The sequence below is a fragment of the Pelophylax lessonae genome (genome assembly GCF_965119305.1).
Source record: "Pelophylax lessonae genome assembly, chromosome: 2".
Taxonomy (NCBI): domain Eukaryota; kingdom Metazoa; phylum Chordata; class Amphibia; order Anura; family Ranidae; genus Pelophylax; species Pelophylax lessonae.
The window spans coordinates 467,617,553-467,628,840 of record NC_138769.1 but is presented as its reverse complement, the minus strand read 5'-3'; the positions used below and the strand labels follow the sequence as shown (position 1 = coordinate 467,628,840).

The following is an 11,288-nucleotide window of genomic DNA, read 5'->3' as shown; positions in this document are numbered from 1 at the left end:
TCCAATCACATTCCTAGCATTCTCCTGCCCCCCCAATTGGCTTTTGCTAATGGTTCTGGTCCAATCACGGGCTTTTAAAGCCCATTTCCTGAAGCATTGCATTTTGGGCGGTTCTGGTTGCCGAATTCCGAACTTTTTGGGCAAAAAGTTCTAAATTCGGCCAAACCTCGAACACCCAATGTTCGGGCCGAACCGATGGTCGACCTGAACCGTTCGATCATCCCTAGTTGCAGCTATATTTGATTGTTTAGCACGGTTAGTGGTGTTTTATTGATATTTCTATACTGAAAGGTTTCCTTTAATCTTACCTCAACACTGAACTTGCACTTGGAAATACAAGATTTCTTTATTAGGTGTAGAGCACACAGTGCTATTAAACACACATACTGTTTAATTTTCATTGCCCCTTTCATTTTCGTATGTGGATGACGGCAGTATAATTATTTTAAATAATAAAAAAAAAAAAATGAAGTACCTTTTTCCTAATTGATATACAGCTGTCAAGTGACCAGATCTTTCCCAGCCTGTCTTTGGGGAAACATAAGCAGGGGGAGTTTCTAGTCCTCTGCTGCTGGTCACATGTTCAAAATAAAAAAATAAATAAACAACAGGTTTTGGAATACAGAGTAAAAATAAATAAAATCAATAAACCATTTTAAATTTGCATACAAATATATATTTGAAATCAAATCTTTATTATTTTGTGGAAATAACATGGTGTGGGTGGATTTCTGCCAGTTACAGGTTGTGTCATGCCCCTTCAGCATGTGTCTTAGAATAAGAGGGAAGTGAAGGTTCCATTGTTCTACATGTAATATCCCACCCCCATTGTGCTTAGCTAGTTAGTGGGCATGGAGGGAGGGAGTTGCCTGTCATTTACCACTGTGTAAACGCCCACATGTGTGACTCTATAGTCACATGGGCTGCTCAGATGTGATTGGGAGGAAATACTCAGCATAGAAACTCACTGAAAACTGAGCATGTGCAGTAGCTGCCAATACTGCTCTGCAAAATCCCCAACTGCACTGAGGACATGGACAGAAGGTGAAGATAAAGAGCAGCAGAAACAACCAGATTTTTTGCAGAATACAGCATGAGTTTATATGAGCAGCATGTAATACACCATTTATTGATAGTTTTTTATGATGTGGGTTTAGTGACAAAGTTTTAAAATCTAAAGCTACTGAACCAGTAATAAGTACTTTTTAATGTGATGGGGCCAAATATTTCTGAGATTTCTAAACATTACTTAAACAATTAAAAGCAAGTCCAGAATCTACATTGTGATATATTTTTTTTCCTGCTCTGCCACTAAAAATAACAATAAAAATAATACTTCAACATTAACAAAAAAGTAGAAGACAAACACATTTCATCATAAAAATATACAATGTTATAATTTACAGTGTAAACAGTTGCACTCAAAAAGCTTTTATTTCCTGCAGCTCTGCTGTATACACACTGAAATTCTAAGGACAGCCTGGATAAATACAAGCGAAGCATAGCACATTTGGTTGAATTGTTTAAATTTAGAAAAAAAAAATAGAGGAGAAATGGATACAACTTAGAAATAACCTAGATTATGTCTTCTAAAGCATGAAACAGCTATAAGTGCTTTACAAGAAAAGTGAATGCAGATTTCTCTTGTGCATATTTATAAAGCTGTGAATGTGGAATTTACTAAACATTTACTAGACATATCTTCCTGGTGCACAGGTTTTAAACTTGTGTAATTGAGTCACATGCAGATGTTTGGAGGAATGTCACATTTACTGCTTTATAAATACGACCCTCTTTTGCCATCCAAAGAGATTTTCTGCCAATCAAACAAAAAATTCTAATAAAAAACCTGTATATGGAAAAAAAAAAATGATATATATCATTTTTTTTTATATACATACACACACACAGCTGTGTGTAAGGTCAGTAGTAAGGCTCATTTACAGAAATGTGGAAATTTGATGCATGATGGATTGTTCCAGTGAAACAGCAAGAATCAAAGTGAAATATAGGTGTTCCTGGATAGTGTTATTCCTACTTCTCCACAGAATTCCATTTTCCTTAGGCGTGTAAGCTGCGTCTTCCTCTGGAACCCAGTGACATTCGTAGCCTTGGCTCTCTAGCTTTATAATGTTCATTGAAGTCCAACCTAAAGCTCAGAAACCTAAGGCTTTCATCTGTACTCGTAGTCAGCAAAACTAGAAACTGCTGCACAATACCCTAAAAGAAAAAAGAATACAGAAGTTCAATGGTTGAAAGCATAAAAATATTTTTTTTTTTGTATTGGACATATAATCTGTTTCACAGGAATTCAGAAACAATTGGGGTATAGGGTAGGGAGTTTGGGACACTGGCTAACAGAAAATTTGTATGTCTTGGTCTTGTTAAAAGAAATGTTCACCTTTAGTAACATGTTACATCAGTATTTAGGGTGTAACATGTTACTGAGTAGCGCCCCCCCCCCCCCCCCCCCGTCCGTCCTTGTCCCCCTTGTGACAGCAGGCCGGGGATCTTCTTCCTCCACCAATAGTCACACTTCTTTTCAAAAAGTAGCTGTGCAGGGCGCTGCGTCATTCATTTACACAGTTGTGTGAATGGGGGAACTATAACTACTATCAGCCATTGTGGCTGGCGGCTTGTAGTTCTCAATAAATTATCAGGGCACTGATGAGCACTCTTGGTAGTTTATTGATCCTTCCTGTCATTCAGTAACTGCCTGCCCGTATAAAGGTATGGACAGACCGCTACACTAACAATCTGCAGGAGCCTAAGATAGCACCGACGATCCGCTAATTGCAGGTGCAATGCTTTACAGGCTCCTAAAAAAAAAAAAAACGGAATTTTTGTAAAATCTTACCTGTAAAATTCCTTTCTCTGAGTCCTCCGACAGTCGCCGCCTCTTCATATTCGTCACAATGGGGTATTAGACTTTGCTCCGAAGGAGTAGCTAGGCAACAGAATATGTTAACATTAAAGCTTTTAACATATCCCACCCTCAAGGGGTGGTCCCCTCAGTCAATACCCTCCTACTTCCTGCAACCATATCTCAGTTTCAGTGGAATAGCAGTAGAGTATATAACCAAAACCCCAAAAGAGGGGCGGGGGCGGCGACTGTCGGAGGACTCAGAGAAAGGAATTTTACAGGTAAGATTTTACAAAAATTCCGTTTTCTCTTACGTCCTCCGACAGTCGCCGCCGCTTCATATTCGTCACAATGGGGACGTCCCAAAGCAGTGCAAACATGAGGGGTGGGAAACGCATCCGCGCCGTAAGGCAACGCAGTCTCCGCATCAAAGAAAGGAACCTTACCAAAGGAAGGAAACCAGCTGGGCAATAGGAAAAAAACTTGTTCAACAGGAGCAACAACCCAGGAAAAACAAATAACCAGGGGATAAAAAAAAAAACTTATCCCAACAGCCAGGGATCCCAACAGGTGACCCTAGGGAACAGCCGCACTAAGAACCTTGCGGCCAAAGGAAGCATTCGCCGATGCCTGAACATCCACCTTGTAGAATTTTGTGAAAGTGTGTACGGTCGACCAGGTCGCCGCCTTACACACCTGGGCTACAGAAGGCATAGGGGGAACTTTCCCCTGCAAGACATATGCCTGTTCAACGGTCTGCCTGATCCATTTGGCGATGGTAGAAGCCGACGCCGCCATGCCCTTCCGAGGACCCTCTGGAAGAACAAACAAAGAATCCGTCTTTCGAAAAGACTCAGTCGATTTAAGGTAAACCTTAATCGCCCGAACAACATCCAAAGAATGTAGTCTCACCTCTTTCGGATGTTTAGGCTTCACGCACAGCGAAGGCAAGACAATATCCTCATTGAGATGGAATTCCGAAACTCGCTTCGGAAGAAAGGAAGGATTAGGTCGCAAGACCACCTTATCCAAGTGAATAACCAGATACGGAGACTTGCAGGACAAAGCCGCCAGCTCCGACACTCTGCGAGCCGAAGTGATCGCAACCAAAAAGGCGACCTTTTTGGACAACATAGACAACGAGATCTCCCTGATCTGTTCAAAAGGAGCACGTTGTAACACAGATAGAACGAGATTCAAGTCCCAAGGAGGCAGAGGTTCCCTCCTAGGAGGAACCAGATGCCGCACACCCTGAACAAAAGTGCCAACCAAGGAGTTGGAAGCCACGGGACGTTGAAAAAGAACGGCCAGCGCAGACACCTGACCCTTTATCGTAGCCAGCGCCAAACGCTGATCGACACCTGTTTGAAGGAAGGACAATATTCGAGAAACCGAGTACGTGCGGGGTGAAAACCCCCTGGACTCACACCAGGCAAAATAGGCCTTCCAAGTACGGTAGTAAACCTTCCCCGAGGAAGACTTCCTCGCGTTGATCAAGGTATGAACGACCTCAGGGGAGAGACCCCTCTCCTTCAGGACCTCGGTCTCAACAGCCAGGCCGTCAAAGCCAGCGACTGTAAAGCAGGAGGTATATCGGCCCTTGAGACAGGAGATCGTCTCGAAGAGGCAGACGCCACGGGGCGTTGACCGCCAGATTCACGAGGTCTGCGTACCAGGACCGGCGAGACCAATCCGGCGCCACAAGAATCACCGTGCTGCGTTCCGAGTGTAACCTGCGAAGGAACCTGGACAGCAACTGAATCGGTGGAAACGCATACATCAGCTTGTACTGATGCCACAGGGCCACTAACGCGTCCGACGCGTCTGCCCGAGGGTCGCGCCTCCTTGCCACGAACCTTCTCACCCTGTTGTTGAGACGAGACGCGAACAGGTCCACATCTGGAAGACCCCACTTCGCGCACAACATCTGGAAGACAGCCGGGTGGAGAGACCATTCCCCCTGATCCAGGGTCTGGCGACTCAGATAGTCCGCCTGCCAGTTCTCCACCCCTGGAATGTGAACCGCCGTTATCGCCGGGACATGAGTCTCGGCCCAAGACAGAATGTCGGCCACTTCTCGAGCCGCTCGGGCACTCCTGGTGCCCCCTTGGTGGTTGATGTAGGCCACCGCCGTGGCATTGTCCGTCTGCACCCGAACCGGACAGCCCTGCAGCCGGTCCGTCCAATGATGAAGGCAGAGATTTATCGCACGCAATTCCAGAATGTTGATCGGAAGGGAGGACTCCCCCTCCGACCAAGTTCCCTGGGCGGACAGAACGCCCAGAACACCACCCCAGCCCGACAGGCTGGCATCCGTAGTGATCACCGTCCACGAGATAGGACGAAAAGACTTGCCCCCCGACACCATCGGGGACTGGAGCCACCACAGAAGGTCCCTTCTGGTGCGATGGCCCAACGAGATTTGAAGATCCAGAGATTGAGGTCGCCCGTCCCACCTGAACAGGATCTCCGATTGGAGACCCCGCGTGTGAAACTGGGCGAAGGGAATCGCCTCGAAGGCCGAGACCATCAATCTCAGACATCTCATGCACGTCCGCAGAGACGAGTGCGGAACGTCCCTGAGGGACCTGACTTCCTCCTGAAGAGTCCTGAGTTTGTCTTCCGGCAGGAAGACCTTTGCCTGAACCGAGTCCAGGATCATTCCCAGGTAGGGAAGACGAACCGACGGACTCAGCGTCGACTTTGGAAAATTTATCGTCCAACCAAACTCCTGCAGAGTTTGCATCGTGACAGACAGGTCCTTTTCCAGACCCTGGCTGGTCGCAGACTGAACCAAGATGTCGTCCAGATACCCCAGGACAGAGATGCCCTGGGCCCTCACCAATGCCAGAACCGGTGCAAGCACCTTGGTGAAAACTCGTGGAGCCGAGGCGAGACCAAAAGGTAACGCCACAAACTGGTAATGATCCTCCGCAATGGCGAATCGAAGGTACCTCTGGTGACCCTCGAAAATCGGGATGTGAAGATACGCATCCTTTAAATCGATGAAGGCCATGAATTCCCCCAGAACCAGGGCAGCCACCACTGACTGCAGGGAATCCATGCGGAACTTGCGAACCTGCACAGAGCGGTTTAGAGCCTTCAAGTCCAGAATTGGACGAACCTTGCCCTCCTTCCTGGGCACGGTGAACAGATTGGAATAAAACCCCCGAAATCTGTCCCGATGAGGCACCGGAACCACCACTCCCTGAGCCCTCAGGTCTCGCACCGCCAGGTGCAGGTCCCGTAAACGCTCTGGAGACAGTTGAAGATTTGAGGGAAAAAATCTGCTCTCCGGCCGAGAGAGAAACTCGATCTTGTAACCAGATCGAACGATCTCCTGAACCCACCGGTCCCGCACGCGGGCCAACCAGGGTTGAAGAAAACCGAGCAAGCGTCCCCCCACCCCAAAACTGGGTGAGGGCGCCCCTTCAGGCCGCACTGTTATGGGCAGCGGGTCCGGACTGACCGGACTTCTGTTTACCAGACCAGGGCTTCTTTTGAGAGCCCTGTCCCTTGAACGGTTTGCCCTTGTAGTGCGACCGAAAAGCACGAAAGGACCCCTGAGGAGGCCGAAAATTAGCATGTTTCTTCCCAGAAGCCCCCTTAGCCTTGGGGAAATGGGGCAAGAGAGTGCTCTTACCTCCGGTGATCCCCTTAATCAACGCATCAAAAGGAGAGACCCATCATAAGGCAGATTGGCTAAGGTCTTACGCGAAGATTGGTCCACCGACCAACACTTCAACCAAACCAGGCGGCGAAACACCGCCACGCTGTGTACACGTGCAGCCAACGGGACTAAGTCCAAGTCCGCATCACACAGATACATGACACCCTGGTGGATTTGATCCACCATATCCAGGGTCGCCGGCGAGGCCGAATCGGCCACTAGGACGCGCCTAAGCATCTGCGTCCAACTTGCGACAGCCTGGGCCGCCATAAGAGAGGCAAACAGAGCTTTAAGCATCGAACCCGTAACAGAATAAGTATGACGGGCAAGAGACTCCAGTCTTCTATCCGTGGCATCACGGAACACCGGGGAATCCTCTGCAGGAATCGCAGTGGATTTGTTCAAAACCGCAATTGCGTGATCCACCGGGGGTGGCACACACCACCGTTCATCAGTGGAAGGCGAAAAAGGATAACGCAGCTTGAACCTACTTGGCACAGCAAAAGGTTTGCGTAAATTGCGCCATTGTTCCTTAACAGCGCGCTGACAATCATCATTGCAGGGAAAAACCTGCGGCGTCCTGCGTTTTCTCTGCGTCCCATAAGCCGCCAAGGCAGCGGGGGGGACACACTTCATCCTGCAAACGCAGCGTTTGTTTTATGGAAGCAATAAATTCATCCATGATTGCAAGCTCTTCAGGCGAGCCAGGGGGAGAATTATCAACCCCCTCAACCTCAGCCTCCACCTCGGACCCCATGAGATCCAGGGAGGAGCGGGACCCTGATAAGGAGACCACCGCCATAACAGCCCCATCACCTTCACCCTCAGAATCAGAGGAAATAGAAACTCTGGGTCTTTTAGTAGATTGAGCAGCCACCAGCATCTGCACCTGAGCAGCAAGGCCAGCCACAATAGTGGCCAAATCCCCCCCTGGGGGGGAAACAGCGGTCCCCTGGCTTTCCACCAAGGTGGCAGGAAATTTGCCCTCCTGAGAATCCATTGCCCCAATATGATATGCCGGAGAATAAAGGGTTAACTGCCCCTTTAACAAGCGCGGCGAGCGCAGCCCACCGCACCACACACAAGCACAATGAGACCCCCACAGGGAACAATAAACTGAACACAGGCAATGGATATAGCAAGAACAGAAGGATAAAACCTGAGGAGACCCTTGCCGCTGCTGCTGCCTCGATCGGTGTACCCAGGAGAAGAGGAAGTGATGAAAACCAGGGCGCTCTATTAAAGCCTACGGGAGGCTACAAGAAAATGGCCGCCTGCATGGAGAACATGCGGCCGGAGCGAGTGCAGGCAAAATGGCGCCGTTTGGCGCCGAAACCGCCGCTCCTACAGTACAGTTATGCATATAACACCATCAATATAAAAAAACATGGCAGATCGCCGCAGCGATCGCTGTATCGTGCCCCAACATGCCACAAAACATGCCCCACAGCACACAGCTTCTCACACTGAACAAGGCTGACACAGACAGTGTCACACAGCTCCCCCCCCCCTTGCAGCCCGCAGCATGCAGCAGAGTGATAGGGAGACAAACAGTGAGAACAGAGGCAGGTTACACAGTCCCAGACTGACACCCCCCCCCGACAGACAGGTCCCCACATAGATACACTTACCTTTCAATGGTGTGGGGGACCCGCACAGGCGAACAAGCCGCTGCACATGAGGCAGGGAAAGTCGCATACAAGACGCACAAAATTGGGGTTAAGAAACCGCACAGCGTCCAGTGAGGTAGCCACCTCACCAATCATCCCTGCACCGAACAGGGATGGGTCGTTCACTGTGCCAGGAGCGTTACCTGGCTGAACGCTCGATGGCAGGCTGGGAAGCCACTGATCCACGACCTGCTACCAGGGGGATCAGCCCGAGACCCAGCCCGCATGATCCTCTTCGTCAGAAGAACTAACTAATGCTGACAAAAAGAACAGCTAAGTAAAGAGAGAGAAAAAACTCAAACAAAAAATCAAAAAAGAAGAAAGAGGCTGGGGCACAAAGCCCCAGCACAGAGAGAACCAGCTACTCCTGACAAGCTAGACATTGAAACTGAGATATGGTTGCAGGAAGTAGGAGGGTATTGACTGAGGGGACCACCCCTTGAGGGTGGGATATGTTAAAAGCTTTAATGTTAACATATTCTGTTGCCTAGCTACTCCTTCGGAGCAAAGTCTAATAACCCATTGTGACGAATATGAAGAGGCGGCGACTGTCGGAGGACGTAAGAGAAAATGCACTTTTTTTACCTGTAAAAAGAAGTACATTTATCTTTTCAAATGTGAACTTATCCTTTAAGAACAATGCACGCTGCTAGCAAGAAAACAGGAGTGGTGTCTCTGAACAGACTCAAAGAAAAAGATTTTAAGGTTATTACAAAAATCTTATAATCCTCATCGCCCACTGAAACAAATAGGATCTCAAATAATCGGGATGTTCAAAGGCAATCCAACTAAGGGGTGAGCCACAGCCACTGCCAGATCAAAGGTATTGGGAAGTATCTCTCAGAAACAAGAAGGTACCTGAAGAATCAATTCCCGAATTTGAACCAGATAAGAGCCTTATCAAAACCGGGGAACTGCCACAATCAATGGGAAACCCCAGAGAATCACCTGGTGCTCCAGGCCAAGACAAATATTCCACTAGCAATGTTAATTCCATTACATAAGGAACACAAAGTCAGCACAGGGCTGAACAAACCCACCAGTGATCTACCAGAACAGGAGGATTATAGTGCTGTCAAGTGTAGCACACAGGGGGTCATCCAGCATAGAAGCCAGATAAGCTGATCTGTCACAGGGAAAGTACACAGACTTTCCCAGGGGTGAAGGCCCAGCAACATATAAGCAATGTAAAATGGAGGCCAGGTAATAATACTAAGTGACATAAGGATACAGTAAGCAGAACAAAAAAAAACCTGAAAGGTAGCTTGAAAACTGCTAGGCCCAGAGAGACCATCTGGATGTCTCGCCCCAAATGTAGGCTCTCAGACATACAAGGGGAAACAGAAAAGGACCAAACAATGAGCCCCGTTACCATATCTTTTCACCTGATAAGCCTGGTCTAGTTAAAGCTTGAAGTTTTCGGCCCCTCTGAAGGTTTTGGACTGCAATCGTCCAGAAAAAGGGACTCTCCTCAGGGAAGGTCACCTGAACAAAGGGGTGCCAGGATAAAGCACTAGGATAGACATTCTCCAGTGTTGTGGACAGAAAAAGATTACTCTAGAGAACACTACAAGAACAGGTACTTGTTGGGGAAGGGGACAGCAGAAACGGATTCCTGCTGACCTTGAAGGTCATGGGGTCCCTTAGGGAAGATACAGCGCTGCGGGTTACCTAGTACAGAAGGGTTCAACAAAATGTGAGCATAATCATGTAAGGTTCTGGCACTCTCAGTGCCTCCTATCACATCATTTCCGGGTGCTTTCCATCTACCTAGATAGATGAAGCACATATAGGTGTGTTTCCCTTTAAGAGTGCTGACATCATCACTTAGCGCCGGACTGAACAGCTATTTAAATCACCAGCTCTCACTCACATGTGTTCGTTCAACCTGCTGTGTGCCTAGATGTGCCTTGATGCTAACCTGTCTTGAAGCTCTCATGCTTGCAAGCATACCTCGCTGTCGGAACCACGCTGCGCTGATCCCTGTATCCCGCTACCGGATCATCCGCTCTTGTCGAACCTCTCCTCTGCTACATTGCTACTAGTGATAAGTACCCCATAGGGGAAACCTCAATAACCTTCATACTAAAGCTTACACTGTCTAGCTCTGCATACTAAGGACTGTTACTACATCTGCACTATCTAGATTGCTAGCTCTTGAGCCTACTATCATCTGCTCTTGCACTGGGTTAGTCTCTCCTGTATGTCATCTGCTATCCTATCATCTACTACCATACATAATCGCTAACCTATCTGCATCCCACCTGTTACTATCTCATTCTTAAGAACATTCCTCTCAAGTGTCTGTCACCTATCGTCTCAACTCAACCTGTCTCTTCAGCCTATCACCTCTATACTACTATATACATAGATCACTCCAGGAACTTCTTATTGAGTGTGTGTATTTACTTGCTGAATTGAGATCATCCACACATAATGAGTCTTTGGGAGTTGGGATTGGTGTCTCAGCGTTTCTCTACATGACTACTGAAGTGGAATATTTCTGCAGCTGTAAATCCACATCATACATAAAACGCAGGAGCGTTACAGATTGAACGAACCCGATAAAATGGATTTAGCAGAAATGACCACTCAGGTGACACAGTTAACACAACAAGTAACTGCGTTAATACACGCACTTACTGAATTAAAAGAAGACAATCAGGCTCTGACGCAGCAGGTGGCCAGACTGACACAGCCTACTGCTGCTCAACCCCCAGAACCTCTTGTCCTTCTACCAGACAGGTTTGATGGTTCCCGTTCCTCTTTTCTTTTTTTTCGTATGGATTGTGAGCTCCTATTTATCCTTAAGCCTAGGACCTATCATAATGACTTTATTAAAGTGCATGCTGCCATTAATTTGCTTTCTGGCAAAATGAAAATGTGGGCATACGAGAAACTGCAAGAAAAAAGTCAGATCCTAGACAATTGGGAATCATTTGCAATTGCGATGCACTCCCAGTGTCTCCCCTCCCAAAAATCTACTCCTAAACCTGCTCCAGGTAACCGCAGACCCCGGCTACCTAGGGAAAAAAGGAAACCAAATGAATATGGTGATCCTGCCTGGTCATGGTCCAAGCCTGCC

General features: G+C 47.7%; 1 protein-coding gene across 1 annotated transcript in view; it reads right to left on the bottom strand.

The window, feature by feature from the left end:
* Positions 1 to 1,889: 1,889 nt before the first annotated feature.
* The window catches only part of TUBGCP3 (tubulin gamma complex component 3), a 237,541-nt gene continuing 228,142 nt past the window's right edge, over positions 1,890 to 11,288 (bottom strand). Inside the window, exon 22 of the mRNA XM_082245180.1 lies at positions 1,890 to 2,220. Within this exon, the coding sequence (XP_082101306.1) occupies positions 2,062 to 2,220 (159 nt within the window). The 3' untranslated portion in view covers positions 1,890 to 2,061. The remainder of the gene's footprint in view (positions 2,221 to 11,288) is intronic.